This window comes from Phyllobates terribilis, unplaced genomic scaffold (genome assembly GCF_046119375.1).
Source record: "Phyllobates terribilis strain yellow unplaced genomic scaffold, ASM4611937v1 Scaffold_4__5_contigs__length_816908805, whole genome shotgun sequence".
In the NCBI taxonomy this organism is placed as follows: domain Eukaryota; kingdom Metazoa; phylum Chordata; class Amphibia; order Anura; family Dendrobatidae; genus Phyllobates; species Phyllobates terribilis.
The window spans coordinates 28,343,648-28,364,821 of record NW_027362764.1 but is presented as its reverse complement, the minus strand read 5'-3'; the positions used below and the strand labels follow the sequence as shown (position 1 = coordinate 28,364,821).

At 45.6% G+C, this 21,174-nt stretch overlaps 1 protein-coding gene across 5 annotated transcripts in view; it reads right to left on the bottom strand.

Annotated features, from left to right (window-relative positions):
• The window catches only part of NOS3 (nitric oxide synthase 3), a 131,227-nt gene extending 110,327 nt beyond the window's left edge, over positions 1-20,900 (bottom strand). The window contains exon 1 of one of the 5 annotated variants that reach the window (XM_073677193.1): positions 20,747-20,900. In XM_073677193.1, coding sequence (XP_073533294.1) covers positions 20,747-20,790 — 44 coding nt within the window. In that variant the 5' untranslated portion in view covers positions 20,791-20,900. Of the gene's footprint in view, positions 1-8,434; positions 8,557-8,883; positions 8,923-8,963; positions 9,026-11,919; positions 12,124-20,746 lie in introns of those variants that run through there. The other 4 variants (XM_073677191.1, XM_073677192.1, XM_073677194.1 and 1 more) reach the window with 4 other exon arrangements.
• Between the last annotated feature and the right edge of the window lie 274 nt (positions 20,901-21,174).

The following is a 21,174-nucleotide window of genomic DNA, read 5'->3' as shown; positions in this document are numbered from 1 at the left end:
GCACAGAGCACTTACTCACTAATACTCGGACCCTTACTAATGCACAGAGTACTTACTCACCAATACTCGGACCCTTACTAATGCACAGAGCACTTACTCACTAATACTCGATTCCTCACTAATGCACAGAGTACTTACTCACTATTACTCGATCTCTCACTAATGTACAGAACACTTACTCACCAATACTAACACCCTTACTAATGCACAGAGCACTTACTAATACTTGATCCCTTACTAATGCACAGAGCACTTACTAATACTCGATCCCTCACTAATGCACAGAGCACTTACTCACTAATACTAACACCCTTACTAATGCACAGAGCACTTACTAATACTTGATCCCTTACTAATGCACAGAGCACTTACTCACTAATACTCGGACGCTTACTAATGCACAGAGCACTTACTCACTAATACTCGGACCCTTACTAATGCACAGAGCAATTACTCACCAATACTCGGACCCTTACTAATGCACAGAGCACTTACTCATTAATACTCGGACCCTTACTAATGCCCAGAGCACTTACTCACTAATACTCGATCCCTCACTAATGCACAGAGCACTGTCACCAATACTCGGACCCTAATGCACAGAGCACTTACTCACTAATACTTGATCCCTCTCTAATGCACAAAGCACTTACTCACCAATACTTGATCCCTTACTAATGCACAGAGCACTTACTCACTAATACTCGGACCGTTACTAATGCCCAGAGCCCTTACTCACCAATATTTAGACCGTTACTAATGCACAGAGCCCTTACTCACCAATACTTAGACCGTTACTAATGCACAGAGTACTTACTCACCAATACTCGGACCCTTACTAATGCCCAGAGCACTTACTCACTAATACTATGACACTTACTAATACACAGTGCACTTACTAATACTCAGACTGTTACTAATGCACAGAGCACTTACTCACAAATACCAGGACCCTTACTAATGCACAGAAGACTCACTAAACATACAGAGCATTTATTCCGATTAAAAGAGTATTCTCAAGCTATTAAATTGCTTTAATTAGTTAATGGTCTCTTCAGAGAGGAAGAGGACTAGAACTCTAGTGCCACCTATAGGAAGTAGAAATTCTAAAAGTCAATATCGACCCTTTAACGAGCCTTGCCACATGACTTTGGATAATACATATCTTCCTCTCTTAAGAGACAATTTGCATATTTCTCAGAGGAGCATTGCGGCTTAAAAGTCTCCGCACCTTGATATGCTCAACATGTCACTTTCCGCAAGGAGAAACGTTACCCCTTTAATTAGACAGCATGAAAATAAGCAAGTTTGCAATTTACCTGTTTTTTCTATCTGCTTTCATTTTTCTAAAATGAAAGTTTTTTATCTTTCATAGTTTGGTTTCTGTGGAGTTTGGCCACTATAATAATTTTTATAGCGCCAACTTTACATTTCGTGCCTACCTAGACCCTCACCAGTGTGCGCAGTAGAAACATTGCAGGAGAGATGTTAACTCCTAACATAACAGTCAGCTCTCTCCAGCCCATTGATTGTTATTGACTCTCCTTCCTACAACTCCCTCTCAGTCACTGACAAGCTGATGTTATAAGTCTTGCAATATCACCAGCCCGCAGCATCAGCATCGGCGTCTCCTAATCACGGCTCTCACTGTTCAGAGCAGTGTGCTTGTTCAAATGCCCTGTTTTCTCTATATGTAAATATACTGTGCACACTTCAAGACAAAGCACTGATAGCTGAATGTGTTACAGCAGAACTTGTGCTGAGCTTAATAGTTCTCCTAATGCTACAGCTCTGCTACTCTTCACAACTGTCACTCTAGGAGGAGAGCCCGCCCTGCCAAAAACCAGGAAGTGAGGAGAGCGTGAGGAGAGCGTAAGGAGAGCGTAAGGAGACTGCATAGCTTAGAACTGTTCAAGAAACAACTTGAGAATACCCCTTTAAGATCAATAACTCACAAAACTCGTCAGTACACAAAGCACTAGCTCACTAATACACAGAGCAATCAGCACAAACTCACTAATAGCCATACTAAAAATAAAAAAGGTGAACAAGATGACATTTTTTACGCCCAAGTATGCGACGTTTCAGCTTTGATAATGAGCCTTTTTCAAGTGAATTCAGCAATGTTAGAAGCAGTTTTAAGTACAGATATCACCGAAGTTCAAAAAGTAATCAACATAAAAATATATACAGCATACATTAATATAATTGGCATACAGAAAGTATCAAAGTGCAGTTTGCAGATGTTTTCACACATCTACAGAGTCTTCTAAATGTGTGGCCTTTGTATTCTCTCCACTTGAGCTGATATTTAAAAGTCAGTATTTAGTTGCGTGGGACCGCCATGGGCACAAATATGGCACCTGCCTAGTCCAATATTGCATGGGAGAATTGGAGGATAACCTTGTCTTTTTATCCTACCATTTTGACAATATAGTGAAGTGGTGGAGGTATATAGGCAATGTTTTCCTCATCTGGACAGGTACTATTGAGGAATGTACTGAGTTTCATAATATTTTGAACTCAATGAAGCCAGACATACTGTGAAGATACAGAGTAAAATCTTAATTATGCCAGACATACTTTCTGATGGCAAGAGCAGCACACCTTTATTTTTATGTTGACTCTTTAATCTGTGTTCTTCTTTAGTTGATTAAGGCTATGTGCCCACAATGCAGAAAAGCTCCGGATTTTTTACTGAGCGTTTCTGCGTCTCCCTGGCAGAAAAAACGCATGCGGATTGTGCATGAGGATTGTGCATGAGGATTGTGCATGCGTTTTTCCTGCAAGAGACATGCGGAAGTGAAGCGTTCTTCACATGCATTTCCGCATGCGGGTTGACAAGCGCTTTTCCAAGCAAATTTAGCATCACTTGGAAAGTGTTTGACAACTGGGTCACACTATATAAATCCATGCAAACGGCATGGATTTATATAGTGTGACCGAAAGAATGGTAAAAAATAAAAAAATAAATATAATATACTTACCTTCTGATGGCCCCCGGTGTCTTTATTCGATGCGTCCTGCTTGTACACTAAAGGACCTGCCGACGTCAGTGGTCGCGTGCCCTGTCACATGACTAAATGATGTCATGGCAGGTCCTTGAGTCCACCGCGAGCTGCCGGCAAGCCAGGACACATCGGATAAAGACACCGGGGGTCATCAGAAGGTAAGTATATAATGTATATTTTTAATTTTATTCTTTATTTAACAGGTTCTATGGTACCCGGGTCCGGAGGAGAGTCTCCTCTTCTCCAAACCCGGGTACCGTCCGCACATTGAAACACATGGAATCCGCACCTGCAGATGCAGTGATGCGTAAACCATGCGTTCCAATGCAAGTGAATGGCGGCGAAAACGAAGCGTTTACGCAAAATAATTGGTAGTGCTGTGGATTTTTCCGCAATGATAATACGCAGCGGAAATTTCCGCAGCATGTGCACTTGCGGATTATCATTGGGGAACATGGCAGACCTTCTACCATGCGTTTTTTAAGTGTTTCTGCAGCGGAATTGCTGCTCCGGAAATGCTTAAAAAACGCATAGTGGGCACACAGCCTAACACAGACTATTATTTGTATAACCCTGAATGTTATCTGCTCTTTGTTCTGAAACAATGATGTGTATTTACAAGAGCACCTGTGATACAAACTATGTCAATAGATTAGCTAGAACAATGAATGTTTGCTAGATATGTTAAATACCATTGTAGGGTGTTTGCCAGTCAATCTAGGGGGATGAGCTGTGGAAACTCAAGCCCTGTGGGATAATATCATCCCTAATTCTTAACCTGTGGATGTGTATTTAAAAAGGGACATGTGTTTCTGTAGCAGAGAAGTCTTGGAACAGAGATTCAGAAGGACTTTGGAAGGAGAATGGGAGACATCCTTCCGTAAAGTAGATGGATTGCATGGCATCTAAAGAGACACAGATTTGAATTCTATATGATTCTAGCCTAAGGGTACCGGCCCTGACTGGAAAGATTCGGATCTGCTCCATTAACCATCAGAGAGACATGAATACATTTTGGGGAGTCCATGAGAAGATGAAAAAGTCACCTGGCCCCACGGATATGCTGTTTTGGGGTTGCTAGGATGGACCCACTGGTCGCCTAGAACCCATGGAGACATTTGGAGTTGCCAGGAGGGACCCACCAGTCGCCTGGCCCCATGGAAACTCTCAGATAGGCCAGATTTGGACCCTCGGGTCTCCTGGTCTTGTACCTCGATGGACTGTTAGCTTTCTAAGCTTGCCACTACCTTCTCTCTGTGGGGGGCTCGCCAGAAGCGGGGGGCCACTGGTTGAGGTAGTCGGCCCTGGAAGTCTCCAAAGTCGCATCTGTTCTATTCCCAGGTGGGCGGAGAAGGAAGGGTGAGACTGTGTAATGTTGTACCATCTTGGGTATTTGCTGGGACTGTTCTGTGTGTTTATTGTCCGCTTTGTGGTTCAATAAAGTATTAACACGCTGTTTTATCCTCACTCTGTGTTGTCTGAGTAGCATTACACCCTCAGAAGATCTCGGGTCTTCACACACATATGCATTATATTGTTCCTAGTTTTTTTTATATAATTCCTGTATGTGTTGATGACCTGTAACAGCAAGCAACTGGTCATGACAATTCATGTTAATCCCACAGATAGGAACAATCTCTTTAAACCCTTCACGACCTTTGACGAACTTGTATTGGGTATCAGTGTTCGTAAAAGTCCGATCTATTAAAATATAAAATACATTAATCCGATCGGTAAATTGCGGAACGAGAAAAAAAAAATCAAAAACACCAGAATTACATTTTTTATTGGCTGCTGCAACAAAATGCAATAAGAGGCGATCAAAATGTCATATCTTCCCCAAAATGGTATCAGTAAAAACGTCAGCTCAGGGTGCAAAAAATAAAAACATCACCCAGCCCCAGATCACAAAAAATGGAGGTGCTACAAGTCTCGGAAAATAGTGACAAATTAAAAAAAAAAAAAATGTCACCACTTAAATAAAAAAAAAAACAACTATACATGTTTGGTATCTGTGTACTTGTACTGACCTGGAGAATTATATTGCTCGGTCAGCTTTACCATATAATGAACATGGTAGATAAAAAAAAAAAAGGAAAAAAATTGTGGAATTGCACTTGTTTTGCAATTTCAACGCACTAGGAATGATTTTTCCGGCTTTCCAGTGAATCACATGATAAACTGAATGGTGTCATTCAAAAGCGGAAAAAAAAAACAACAACAAGCCCTCATATGGCTATTTGGACGGAAAAATAAAAAAGTTATGGCTCTTGGAAGAAAGGGAGGAAAAAAAAAAAAATTTGAAAAATCGCCAGGTCATGAAGGGGTTAAGATATGAAAGTAACAACTGTAAATATGTGCAACCACATAACTAGTTCCGGGGTATTCTCAGAGAGAGGATACCCCAGGAGATAATAAAGGATATTGAGCAGTCCACTTTCTTCCCAGGCCCACGAATACTAAGATGAGAAGAATAACGTCACAATGTATTCTGCACAAAGAAGCCGACATTGGACGCAATCACCTGCCTCTGCCATATAAATGCCTTTTTTTCTTGCCTGGTGCACATTTCGCTGTTCTCTGTTTGTATAATGTTACTTACTATTCTTAGTTTCCGTAGACAATTGTGAACATAATGTCTCACCCACAAGCAACAAACCGCCCCAGGATGATCCCTTATTGATGATTTTTCCTTTAATAAACCATTATTAACCATAGTTTATACAGATCTCTCTCTCTCTTACTTTGTTGACTTTCACGTAATTGCGGGGCCTAATTATTCCTGACTGTGACATTTTCACACAAAGACTTCAATTGTGCGTGATTGTGCAATCTTCCATTCAGGGGAATATCGAGGATGGCGTCCTCTATTGTCCTCTATTAACACTTGGTGCTGCACTTATTGTATGCAGTTCAGCCAATGTATAACACATGTACATTATACCGATTAAGTTCAAGAATCCTTTGTATGTAATTATTGTAAATGTATGAACTTAATTTATACATGGATTTGAAACATAGCATTTTGTCAGCTTCTGTGTATGATAGTTCCTCACTAGTACCAACCCAGATGACAAAAACATCGTCTATGTACCTCCACAACCTCAAAACTAATAAAAGTAGTGAGATACATAGACAAGGTCTTCCTCTAATTACCCCTTGTGAATAGTAGCCTATGTAGGTGCTATGTTTGCACCCATGGCGGTCCCTCACAAATGAATAAAGAACTAGTCCTCACCATGAAGTAGATATTTTCAAGTACTAGCTCAAGAAAAGAAAATATAATGGCCACATCTTCTTCAAGGTACTCTGCAGATAGAAGTTGGAAAATATAAACTCATCTATGGAGTCAACTTTAGCACTTTCTGTATATATTATATAAATGCATACTGATATATAGCACCTTGTTATAAAGTTAATTACTTTATGGACTTTGGTGATTGATAAATCTATTTACAGCTTCTTGTAACACCCTTTGTATTCACTTTAAAAAGATTCAATGTCAAAGCTGAAATGTCGCATGCTTGGGCATGGGTACGAGGACATATGGAGAAAACTGTGAATATTACCCAGCGCTGCAGTTTCATTCCATAAAATGGAGTTTAGTAATAGTAGACGAGGCTCAATCTGTACTTTTAACACTATGAAGCGCTTGTTCTCTTTTTTTTTTTCCCCTTTATATATAACATACATGGAATAAAGAGCCCCCTTGGATTGAATGGAGGTGCTCTCTTTTTTGAGTGTTGATGTCCAGGGATCTGGGAACTAAATCCTGCACCCGCTTTGCACTTGGGCTTGTGTTGCTTTAACTTTTTGTTTTACTGCATATTGTTACTAAATACACAGGAGATTACTCAGGGGTGCTCAGTCCCTCACTAATACACAAGGAGATTACTCAGGGGTGCTCAGTCCCTCACTAATACACAAGGAGATTACTCAGGGGTGCTCAGTCCCTCACTAATACACAAGGAGATTACTCAGGGGTGCTCAGTCCCTCACTAATACAGAACTCAGCACCTAATACAGAGATTATTACTAATACACAGCCTGATATTAACACTCAGAAGACATAGGAACTAATACGCAAAGTACCAAGTCACCTGTAAGCAGACTATTACTTAAAAACAGAATTATCAGAACACTAATCAGAGCACTTACTAGCAAAGCACATACTCACCAATACATAGACCTTTACTAACAGACAGAGCACTTACTCACCAATACATAGACCCTTACTAACAGACAGAGCACTTACTCACCAATACATAGACCTTTACTAACAGACAGAGCACTTACTCACCAATACATAGACCTTTACTAACAGACAGAGCACTTACTCACCAATACATAGACCTTTACTAACAGACAGAGCACTTACTCACCAATACATAGACCTTTACTAACAGACAGAGCACTTACTCACCAATACATAGACCTTTACTAACAGACAGAGCACTTACTCACCAATACATAGACCCTTACTAACAGACAGAGCACTTACTCACCAATACATAGACCCTTACTAACAGACAGAGCACTTACTCACCAATATATAGACCCTTACTAACAGACAGAGCACTTACTCACCAATACATAGACCTTTACTAACAGACAGAGCACTTACTCACCAATACATAGACCCTTACTAACAGACAGAGCACTTACTCACCAATACATAGACCCTTACTAACAGACAGAGCACTTACTCACCAATACATAGACCCTTACTAACAGACAGAGCACTTACTCACCAATTCATAGACCCTTACTAACAGACAGAGCACTTACTCACCAATTCATAGACCCTTACTAACAGACAGAGCATTTACTCACCAGTACACAGACGCTTACTAAATCCGCACACTGATAATCACTAGTGCAGAGTAAATCAGCATCGCTAAAAGACAGAGCACCTGACTATGCACAAAGCGCACTAATACTCACTTGCTAATATAGAGTGCGCATTTCCTCAAGAGTAATACAAAGATCACTTACTCACTGATACACAGCATTGCTGACACATTTTTAGTAGTTCACAGCATTTTTGGCACACTGAGTAATACAGAGAGCACTTACTCACTGATACTCAGAAAGTGTAATAGAGATGCCAGGTAATACAAGGAGCATTTACTCACTGATGCAAAGCATTTCTGGCACACATACACTGATCTGGTGTTTCTGTTCTTAATACATTGAGTATTTTCTCACTGATCCAGTGTTTCTGGTACAGTGTGATTATCCACTTTCTGTGCACATGTTCAATGACTTAGGGCTACGTTCAAAAACGCGGCTTCTTGTCTGCACCCCCCCATCCCCTCCCACACTGCACGTAAGCCGCCTTAGTATTCCTAGAGTATGAAATTGTCATGCAGTACTTACTCACTGATCCAGTTTCACTTGCCTGCTTGATGACTAATACTTACCGCACTTACTCAGTGATCAAGTATCTCTGATCCATGTACTAAAGACAGAGCGGCTCGGTGATCATTGCTCCCGCAAACACTTGGCATCCTATGTGTGCCTTCACATACTCCTGAAGCGTAAACTCACTGATCAGGTTTCTGACCCACTTAATCACTGATCCAGGATTTCTAGCATAATGTACTTACTCACAAACACACCTACTAATATTGATTTATGTTGATTTATTAACTCTTGGAGTACACACTCACTGCCACATAAGGTTTCCAACACACTTGCATACTAATCCACAGGCGACTTACTCACTGTTCCCCTCTGCACTTGGCTCAGTAGCGCATTAATACGCCAGCCATGCCATTGATTATAATATCTTCAGCTCAGTCTCCAATACGCACAGCTCCACATTCACCATCACAAAGTGGCATCACGTCTCGCACAATGGTGCACTTACTCACTGTTCACCATCACGCAGCGTACTCACTATTTACCCCTGTGCTCCTGCCTTTATCCTCTCACTCCTCGAGCTCTTACCCTGCAGTCCCCCAGGCTGCGCCGTCACTTCCACTGACCTTTTTCATTAGTCAGCTATGTAAAGCCGGGCACGGACACCTGATCCGGACATCAGCCGGCGGCGGCCGGAGCTATATCCAGGGCCTGTGCCATCAACACCTGCAGAGCCTCGCACACAGGAGATGTACGCTGCTGCCAGGCTGCAGAGCATTACACTCACAGGAGATATACGCTGCTGCCAGGCTGCAGAGCATTACACACACAGGAGATATACGCTGCTGCCAGGCTGCAGAGCATTACACTCACAGGAGATATACGCTGCTGCCAGGCTGCAGAGCATTACACTCACAGGAGATATACGCTGCTGCCAGGCTGCAGAGCATTATACACACAGGAGATGTACGCTGCTGCCAGGCTGCAGAGCATTACACACACAGGAGATGTACGCTGCTGCCAGGCTGCAGAGCATTACACACACAGGAGATGTACGCTGCTGCCAGGCTGCAGAGCATTACACACACAGGAGATATACGCTGCTGCCAGGCTGCAGAGCATTACACACACAGGAGATATACGCTGCTGCCAGGCTGCAGAGTATTACACACACAGGAGATATACGCTGCTGCCAGGCTGCAGAGTATTACACACACAGGAGATATACGCTGCTGCCAGGCTGCAGAGCATTACACACACAGGAGATATACGCTGATGCCAGGCTGCAGAGCATTACACACACAGGAGATATACGCTGATGCTAGGCTGCAGAGCATTACACACACAGGAGATATACGCTGATGCCAGGCTGCAGAGCATTACACTCACAGGAGATATACGCTGATGCTAGGCTGCAGAGCATTACACTCAAAGGAGATGTACGCTGATGCTAGGCTGCAGAGCATTACACTCAAAGGAGATGTACGCTGATGCCAGGCTGCAGAGCATTACACTCACAGGAGATGTACGCTGATGCCAGGCTGCAGAGCATTACACTCACAGGAGATGCACGTTGCTGCCAGGCTGCAGAGCATTACACACACAGGAGATGTACGCTGATGCCAGGCTGCAGAGTATTACACACAGACTCTGACACAGGCCGCAGAGTATTACACACAGACCCTGAGACAGGCTGCAGAGTATTACACACAGACCCTGAGAAGGCTGCAGAACATTACACACAGACCCTGAGACAGGCTGCAGAGCATTACACACAGACTCGCACAGAGTACTACTACACTCACTTCTGTGTAAATGGAGCATTTTTATTGCAGGGTCCGCACCAAAGTGCACAATAACATTCTGCTCTGCTTTGCATCTTTGTTGCGGTTGGTGCAGATAGACTTGGATACTGCAGTAAAAGGGACTCTGTCAGCACAGAATGACCCTTCAAACCAAGCCCAGGCGCTCGGTGCATCACGGCTCGGTCAGTCACTTATGTGCACCCTCCCACCTGCTGGTTTTCCTTCTATCTCCACCCCCCCCCCCCCCCCCTTCTTTGATTGACAGCTCCGGCTTCATAGAGCAGAGAATGGTGGAGACAGACGGAAAACAAGCAGGTGGGAAGGTGCACATAAGTGACTGTTCAAACCAAGCCCAGTCATTCTGTCCTAACAGATTCCCTTTAAAATCGCAATTGTGTTTTTTACATGCATTTATTCCAGGCTCTCCCTAGGGATCTATTTTAGGAGACGATTTGGTTCACGTGGCGGGAAGCATCGCAGCCACATATACAAACATCACTGTGATGCCGCCACCGTGCAGCCCTGAAAATACACCCGCCATGAGGCGACTCTCGACTTCATCAATGAAAAAAAAAATCCAAATCCTGGTCTGGTCTCATAAGTACAACAATAAGTCCAAAGTCTTTCTCAAGACGCTCCTTACTTGTGACCACCCACCACGCAGCAGCAAAACTTGAATCTTGTGGGTCTTAATGCAAAATCTCCGCTAACAGGGCCCCAACTATTACAGGCCTCCATATGGGCCAACGGCTTTCTGGGCCCTACCAGGGGACACAGACAGGAAAGGGCCCCTGTGCAAGAACAGTATAAGGGCCCTTTGCAGTCCAATGGCTCCTCATTATGCACAATGCCAGGTTTTGGAGGTGGATGTGGCCCCCTGACCTGTTGGGCCCCTGTGCGGTTGCACCAATGATACGTCTGCCCCTGAGCACAGGACTATCTCTGCAGGCCCATGCACTTCTGGAAAACTTGGCATGTTCTCTAAGGGTTAACCCAGCGCTGACCGACCAGCTGAGGTCCATTCCCTTGTGAGCACTGATCCGGTGTCTGGCAGGGACCGGCTGGAATCATTAATCCATTACTAGCAGGATACAATGAGGGAACACAATGTAACAGGAGTGCGGACAAGTCCGGGTCCAGATTTGGGGTGTCAGACTGACGGCTAGGTAACCCCGGTACGGTAAGGAGCTCATAGCCGGCAGCATTTGGCTGCAGAACTTACAATTATCCTGACGATGAGGATTTGTAAGTCGCATGTTCCAGGCACTGGACTCTTAACACATGTGTGAACCCCGTGTATCAGATCCAGGAGTCACAGGGTTAATAAATGAAAAGTTCTACAACTTTCTAATGTACTTTGATTCAGTCCTTCACCGTTTCCCAGATCTCTGCTTGCTGCCAGCGAATGAGAACTCGTTTGTAAGCAGAAAACCCCACCACGTTCAATGGACAAAGCTCTGCTACTTTGTTACAATGTATCGGTGCAGGTTGTTCAGATCACAGAGCATTGTCTACGCTGGATACAATGTATCCACTGAGAGCAGGAGCGGTGATATAAAGGGTTACTGATGACAAAGTTCTCATTCACTGACCGCAAGCAGAGATCTTAAATGGTGAGGAATTGAAATGTAAAGTATATTATAAAGTTTTAGAACTTTCCACTTCCCCTGATATTAGGATTCATGTAGAGATAATGGTTGTCACATGATGTTCTCCTGACGGGGGACAGGTAGACTCACCTGGGGTTCACCTTCTCGGTCAGCGCCACCTGCTCCTCGGCCGCTTCCTCCTCCTTGTGGCAGCAGTGTATGGAGAAGGGAGACGGCAGGTCCTTGAGGCGACTGGCGGAGTTGCCCATTTAGAAATGGGTAAATCTCCTTCCCTCGAACTCCGCAGAACAAGACTCTCAGACAGGAAGTGTCTTTTCCTTTTCCCCCCCAAATAACAATGCTCAGGAGCAGCCCTTCCCAAATGAGGTAGACCCCTGTGACCGCGCCGGCCCTCCGGAGCGACGACCTTCCCTATAGATTGCGTTATGCTGAGAGTGATTCAGGGGGGAAATGAGACCACGATCTGCGAGATTTCACCACCCGATCATTGCAAAATAAAAAAACGATTGCCCCAAGGCTTAACCCGTCATGTGCCAGGGCCGCGCTGAGCGTCAATCACATACCCGGGCATATGCGGCGCTGCAAAGTGTATCACACGTGATAGGATTCGGATACATGGCTCAGCAGACAGTATCACATGTGATGGGATTAGATACACAGTCCAGCAGCTAACGGTATCACACGTGATCGCTTTGGATACACGAATCGGCAGGATAGGATTAGATACACAGTTTAGCAACGGACGGTATCGCACGTAACATTGGTAGATACATGGTTCAGCAGCAGAAGGTATCACATGTGATGTGATTAGATACGTGGCTCAGCAGATGGTATCACACGTGATAGGATAAGATATGTGGCTCAGCAGGCGGTATCACACATGGCGGGGTTAGATACGTGGTTCAGGACACAGTATCAGACGTGGCGGTATTAGATTAGACAAGTGATTGGGTTTGATTTCAGCTCAGTCAACAGTGCCGAAACAAGCGTCCTGCAGACTGGACGTACGATACAGCGCTGTGCCGGCAGCTTCACCAATGTCAAGTACACAGACACCGCTGAGGGAGCATGAAGCTGCTCGTGCCCCCCTCCAGTATGATACACTCTGAGCCCCCAATCCATTAAGCTGTTTTTTTGGGAGAATTCTGATGTAGAACACCTTGAGTTGGGCAAAAGTTTGGACACACCTTCTCATTTAAAGATTTTTCTATATTTTCATGACTTTGAAAATTGTACATTCACACTGAAGGCATCAAAACTATGAATTAACACATGTGGAATTATATACTTAACAAAAAAGTGTGAAACAACTGAAAATATGTCTTATATTCTAGGTTCTTCAAAGTAGCCACCTTTTGCTTTGATGACTGCTTTGCACACTCTTGGCATTCTCTTGATGAGCTTCAAGAGGTAGTCACCGGAAATGGTCTTCACTTCACAGGTGTGCCCTATTAGGTTTAATAAGTGGGATTTCTTGCCTTATAAATGGGGTTGGGACCATCAGTTGTGTTGTGCAGAAGTCTGGTGGATACACAGCTGATAGTCCTACTGAATAGACTGTTAGAATTTGTATTATGGCAAGAAAAAAAGCAGCTAAGTAAAGAAAATCGAGTGGCCATCATTACTTTAAGAAATGAAGGTCAGTCAGTCCGAAAAATTGGGCAAACTTTGAAAGTGTCCCCAAGTGCAGTTGCAAAAACCATCAAGCAATACAAAGAAACTGGCTCACATGAGGACCGCCCCAGGAAAGGAAGACCAAGATTCACCTCTGCTTCTGAGGATAAGTTTATCCGAGTCACCAGCCTCAGAAATCGCAGGTTAACAGCAGCTCAGATTAGAGACCAGGTCAATGCCACACAGAGTTCTAGCAGCAGACACATCTCCACAACAACTGTTAAGAGGAGACTTTGTGCAGCAGGCCTTCATGGTAAAATAGCTGCTAGGAAACCACTGCTAAGGACAGGCAACAAGCAGAAGAGACTTGTTTGGGCTAAAGAACACAAGGAATGGACATTAGACCAGTGGAAATCTGTGCTTTGGTCTGATGAGTCCAAATTTGAGATCTTTGGTTCCAACCACCGTGTCTTTGTGCGACACAGAAAAGGTGAACGGATGGACTCTACATGCCTGGTTCCCACCGTGAAGCATGGAGGAGGAGGTGTGATGGTGTGGGGGTGCTTTGCTGGTGACACTGTTGGGGATTTATTCAAAATTGAAGGCATACTGAACCAGCATGGCTACCACAGCATCTTGCAGCGGCATGCTATTCCATCCGGTTTGCGTTTAGTTGGACCATCATTTATTTTTCAACAGGACAATGACCCCAAAAACACCTCCAGACTGTGTAAGGGCTATTTGACCAAGAAGGAGAGTGATGGGGGGCTACGCCAGATGACCTGGCCTCCACAGTCACCAGACCTGAACCCAATCGAGATGGTTTGGCGTGAACTGGACCGCAGAGTGAAGGCAAAAGGGCCAACAAGTGCTAAGCATCTCTGGGAACTCCTTCAAGATTGTTGGAAGACCATTTCCGGTGACTACCTCTTGAAGCTCATCAGGAGAATGCCAAGAGCGTGCAAAGCAGTCATCAAAGCAAAAGGTGGCTACTGTGAAGAACCTAGAATATAAGACATATTTTCAGTTGTTTCACACTTTTTTGTTAAGTATATAATTCCACATGTGGTAATTCATAGTTTTGATGCCTTCAGTGTGAATGTTCAATTTTCATAGTCATGAAAATACAGAAAAATCTTTAAATGAGAAGGTGTGTCCAAACTTTTGGTCTGTACTAATATATATATATATATTATGCATATGTGTGAGCGCACACTGTCTGCAGGGGCTGAGGGCATGAATGATTGGTGTCTTGTGGCGAGGAGCTGCTGTCTGCTGTTCCCCAATCACAGAGCCGGCTGCCCCTCAGGGGCCGGATGTCAGTCACTGCTCCACCCCATAAGTAATCGCCCCACGTCTTCTCCACAGATGGAACTACCTATTCACCAGGCAAACACTCCGGACGTGGATTCTGGTTCTTCTCCCTTCCTTCATCAATTTAGGCAATGTCTGCTGACTTGACATCACGGTCCGCACACGGTCCTGGGGTTAAGGTGGTATTATCTACTATTATGTGGTAGTATCGGGGTGATATTAGTTGCTGTTTTCTTTATTATTCAGGGGTCGGACTAGTTCTTGCACATATTCAGGATTCTGATACACGATAGTCATCCCTGTATTTTCCCAAAACGTGTGTGACAATTCATAGCATGGGGTTGGCACTGTACGGTGGCTCAGTGGTTAGCACTGTACGGTGGCTCAGTGGTTAGCACTGTACGGTGGCTCAGTGGTTAGCACTGCAGCCTTGCAGCGCTGGGGTCCTGGGTTCAAATCCCACCAAGGACAACATCTGCAAGCAGTTTTTTATTTTCTCCCCGTGTTTGTGTGGGTTTCCTCCGGGTTCTCCGGTTTCCTCCCACATTCCAAAAACTGTTAGGGAATGTAGATTGTGAGCCCCGATGGGGACACAGCCCATAATGTCTGAATTGTAAAGCGCTGCGGAATATGTTGGTGCTATATAAATAAAAAGATTATTACATAGCACTAAACACCAGGACCGTCCGTGTGCCGGGCAGCAGCGTCTGGTGTCAGTCACGGTGAGCGGCACTTCCGTTTATCAGTCAGGTCCCAGATAATTATTGTACAGATCTCAGTCGATTTATAAATCAGATTTATTGTTGGTTTTCTCGGGATTAACGGCTTTGAAGGAGCATGGAACCGCCGGCTCTATACTCCGTCACTTATTCCGGCAGGCCATAGGATCCTTACAGCCTGCGGGAAGACAACGCCACGCAGGAGACATCGTGCAGTGCGATGATATCACTGGCGTCCACTGCAAGACAGGACTGAGGAGAAGACAGCGGCTGCTGATAGGCGAAAGCTGGATTAGGTATTAGTTGTTTTTTTTTTCTCTTTTTTGGGGGCTGTGGTGTCAACAATACTGTGTGGGGGACCATCATACTATATGGAGAGCTGCGGGGGGGACCATCATACTATATGGAGAGCTGCGGGGGGGACCATCACACTCTATGGAGAGATGCCGGGGGACCATCACACTCCTATGGAGAGCTGAGGGGGGGGACCATCATACTCTATGGAGAGCTGAGGGGGGGGACCATCATACTCTATGGAGAGCTGAGGGGGGGGGCCATCATACTCTATGGAGAGCTGAGGGGGGGGGCCATCATACTCTATGGAGAGCTGAGGGGGGGGACCATCATACTCTATGGAGAGCTGAGGGGGGGGACCATCATACTCTATGGAGAGCTGAGGGGGGGGGCCATCATACTCTATGGAGAGCTGAGGGGGGGGACCATCATACTCTGGAGAGCTGAGGGGGGGGGGATCATTCTCTATGGAGAGCTGAGGGGGGGACCATCATACTCTATGGAGAGCTGAGGGGGGGGACCATATTTCTATATGGAGAGCTGGGGGGGGGGGACCATCACACTCTATGGAGAGATGCCGGGGGACCATCATACTCCTATGGAGAGCTGAGGGGGGGGACCATCATACTCTATGGAGAACTGAGGGGGGGACCATCATACTCTATGGAGAACTGAGGGGGGGGACCATCATACTCTATGGAGAACTGAGGGGGGGGACCATCATACTCTATGGAGAACTGAGGGGGGGGACCATCATACTCTATGGAGAACTGAGGGGGGGACCAGCATACTCTATGGAGAGCTGAGGGGGGGGACCATCATACTCTATGGAGAGCTGAGGGGGGGGACCATCATACTCTATGGAGAGCTGAGGGGGGGGACCATCATACTCTATGGAGAGCTGAGGGGGGGGGCCATCATACTCTATGGAGAGCTGAGGGGGGGGACCATCATACTCTGGAGAGCTGAGGGGGGGGGGATCATTCTCTATGGAGAGCTGAGGGGGGGACCATCATACTCTATGGAGAGCTGAGGGGGGGGACCATATTTCTATATGGAGAGCTGGGGGGGGGGGACCATCACACTCTATGGAGAGATGCCGGGGGACCATCATACTCCTATGGAGAGCTGAGGGGGGGGACCATCATACTCTATGGAGAACTGAGGGGGGGACCATCATACTCTATGGAGAACTGAGGGGGGGGACCATCATACTCTATGGAGAACTGAGGGGGGGGACCATCATACTCTATGGAGAACTGAGGGGGGGGACCATCATACTCTATGGAGAACTGAGGGGGGGACCAGCATACTCTATGGAGAACTGAGGGGGGGGCATCATACTCTATGGAGAACTGAGGGGGACCATCATGCTATATATAGAGCTGCGGGGGGGGGGACCATCATGCTATATATAGAGCTGGGGGGGGGACCATCATGCTATATGGAGAGCTGCGGGGGGGGACCATCATGCTATATGGAGAGCTGCGGGGGGGGACCATCATGCTATATGGAGAGCTGCGGGGGGGGACCATCATACTATATGGAGAGCTGCGGGGGGGGACCATCATGCTATATGGAGAGCTGCGGGGGGGACCATCATGCTATATGGAGAGCTGCGGGGGGGACCATCATGCTATATGGAGAGCTGCGGGGGGACGACCATCATGCTATATGGAGAGCTGCGGGGGGGACCATCATGCTATATGGAGAGCCGCAGGGGGGACCATCATGCTATATGGAGAGGTGCGGGGGGGGGACCATCATGCTATATGGAGGGCTGCGGGGGGGGACCATCATGCTATATGGAAAGGTCAGGGGGGGACCATCATGCTATATGGTGAGCTGCGAGGGGGACCATCATACTGTGTGGGTGTCAGCAGTGATGTGTGGGGGGGGCTGTGGTGGACATTATACTGTAAGGGGGGCTATGGTGGACAGAATACTGAGTGGGAGCATTATTATAAGGAGCCATAATAGAGGTGGGGCATTATTATAATGAGGCACAATAGAGGTGGGGAGCATTATTATAATGAGGCACGATAGAGGTGGGGAGCATTATTATAAGGAGGCACGATAGAGGTGGGGAGCATTATTATAAGGAGGCACGATAGAGGTGGGGAGCATTATTATAAGGAGGCACAATAGAGGTGGGGAGCATTATTATAAGGAGGCACGATAGAGGTGGGGAGCATTATTATAAGGAGGCACGATAGAGGTGGGGAGCATTATTATAAGGAGGCACGATAGAGGTGGGGAGCATTATTATAAGGAGGCACGATAGAGGTGGGGAGCATTATTATAAGGAGGCACGATAGAGGTGGGGAGCATTATTATAAGGAGGCACGATAGAGGTGGGGAGCATTATTATAAGGAGGCACGATAGAGGTGGGGAGCATTATTATAAGGAGGCACGATAGAGGTGGGGAGCATTATTATAAGGAGGCACGATAGAGGTGGGGAGCATTATTATAAGGAGGCACGATAGAGGTGGGGAGCATTATTATAAGGAGGCACGATAGAGGTGGGGAGCATTATTATAAGGAGGCACGATAGAGGTGGGGAGCATTATTATAAGGAGGCACGATAGAGGTGGGGAGCATTATTATAAGGAGGCACGATAGAGGTGGGGAGCATTATTATAAGGAGGCACGATAGAGGTGGGGAGCATTATTATAAGGAGGCACGATAGAGGTGGGGAGCATTATTATAAGGAGGCACGATGGAGGTGGGGAGCATTATTATAAGGAGGCACATTGGGGAATCATTATCTTTATGGGGAGAGCACAGGAGGCATTATTATTATAAGAATGCACAGGGGTGTTTGTTTTATTATAAGTAGGTTCGAGGTAATTATTTTAAGGACACGGGGCCATTATTACTATGAGACAGTACAGAGGGGGCATTATTACAGTCTAGGGCTCTGGTTATAGCAGAATATGGATTGCATACAGGTGGGAATGTGATGAGGGGCTGGAAAAGCAGCAAGTAAAAACTGAAGAAGAGGTAATGACGGTCTGGGCCGAATTAAAAAAAAAAAAAAAAAGTGAAAATGAATGACAGCAATCAGCGATAACATCAGTGCTGAGAACCTGCACAGTGCACAATATATGGTCCGCAGAGTGCGGGTGTAGACCTGATATCACCATTATATGGTCACTATATGGCGGTAATATCAGTCCTAGTACAGAGGTTTTGGTTACTGATCAGTATATATGGCGGTATTATCACCACTGTATATCCAGTGATATTTGTCTGTTATATTAAATCTTATATAGCAGTGTTATTGGAAATATAGGTAGTAGTAAATCTTACATGACTTGGATACAAGGCTCAGCAGACAGTATCACACAGGAGAGGATTAGATACACAGCTCAGCAGACAGTATCACACAGGAGAGGATTAGATACACGGCTCAGCAGACAGTATCACACAGGAGAGGATTAGATACACAGCTCAGCAGACAGTATCACACAGGAGAGGATTAGATACACGGCTCAGCAGACAGTATCACACAGGACAGGATTAGATACACGGCTCAGCAGACAGTATCACACAGGATAGGATTAGATACACGGCTCAGCAGACAGCATCACACAGGACAGGATTAGATACACAGCTCAGCAGACAGTATCACACAGGATAGGATTAGATACACGGCTCAGCAGACAGTATCACACAGGATAGGATTAGATACACGGCTCAGCAGACAGTATCACACAGGAGAGGATTAGATACACGGCTCAGCAGACAGTATCACACAGGATAGGATTAGATACACGGCTCAGCAGACAGTATCACACAGGATAGGATTAGATACACAGCTCAGCAGACAGTATCACACAGTAGAGGATTAGATACACAGCTCAGCAGACAGTGTCACACTGGAGAGGATTAGATACACGGCTCAGCAGACAGTATCACACAGTAGAGGATTAGATACACAGCTCAGCAGACAGTATCACACAGGAGAGGATTAGATACACGGCTCAGCAGACAGTATCACACAGGAGAGGATTAGATACACGGCTCAGCAGACAGTATCACACAGGAGAGGATTAGATACACGGCTCAGCAGACAGTATCACACAGGATAGGATTAGATACACGGCTCAGCAGACAGTATCACACAGGATAGGATTAGATACACGGCTCAGCAGACAGTATCACACAGGATAGGATTAGATACACGGCTCAACAGACAGTATCACACAGGATAGGATTAGATACACGGCTCAGCAGACAGTATCACACAGGATAGGATTAGATACACGGCTCAGCAGACAGTATCACACAGGAGAGGATTAGATACACAGCTCAGCAGACAGTATCACACAGGATAGGATTAGATACACGGCTCAGCAGACAGTATCACACAGGATAGGATTAGATACACGGCTCAGCAGACAGTATCACACTGGAGAGGATTAGATACACGGCTCAGCAGACAGTATCACACTGGAGAGGATTAGATACACGGCTCAGCAGACAGTATCACACATGATGGGATTAGATACACGGCTCAGCAGACAGTATCACACATGATGGGATTAGATACACGGCTCAGCAGGCAGTATCACACATGATGGGATTAGATACACGGCTCAGCAGGCAGTATCACACATGATGGGATTAGATACACGGCTCAGCAGGCAGTATCACACATGATGGGATTAGATACACGGCTCAGCAGGCAGTATCACACATGATGGGATTAGATACACGGCTCAGCAGACAAGTATCACACAGGAGAGGATTAGATACAGGGCTTATAGTTGGTGCCATGATGTGAGTTGTAGTAGATTCAGTTCCTATTATAAAGAATATGATGAGGACATTTACATTTTCTTAGGAAAGTTCTCTCAAAATTTGTAACAATTTATTCTTATACAACCCCATAAAGTGTCTCCTGCGCTTGTGGCACTACTAGCCTCAGCATGACTTGCAGCTGGGTCGCAGGTTGTGACCACTGATGGACCTGCAGGTCAGGGGCAGGTGATGGATCTGGTACGTACCCGTCCAGGAGTTGGGGTCCTGTCCGGGGTGATGTGGATCCCATTGTCGTCTGCTGGCAGGAACAGACAGGAGAGGCTCTGCGGTGCGGAGCTGCTCTGCGGTGCGGAGCTGCTCTGCTGCCAGGTAGGGAGGTGTCTATTCAGCAGAGCCAAGGGGAAGATTAGTCACATTGGCCACGATTCATCATTGTTGTTTCTCCGTCTTATTTTTTTTATACCTTTTGCGACACTTTTTAACTTCTCTTTCTTTAAGTCTGTTATTTAGTGTCCCTCGATAACTTTCTTAGATTCAGACGACTTTTACCATTGTTTGCCACCTCTAACCCCTGTCTGTGGCTGGAGTGCGGTTTCTGGTGGAGTTTTTAATTTGGCACAAACGTGCGATTATTCAAATTGGCGCACCAAATAAAAAATGCACTTTATTATTA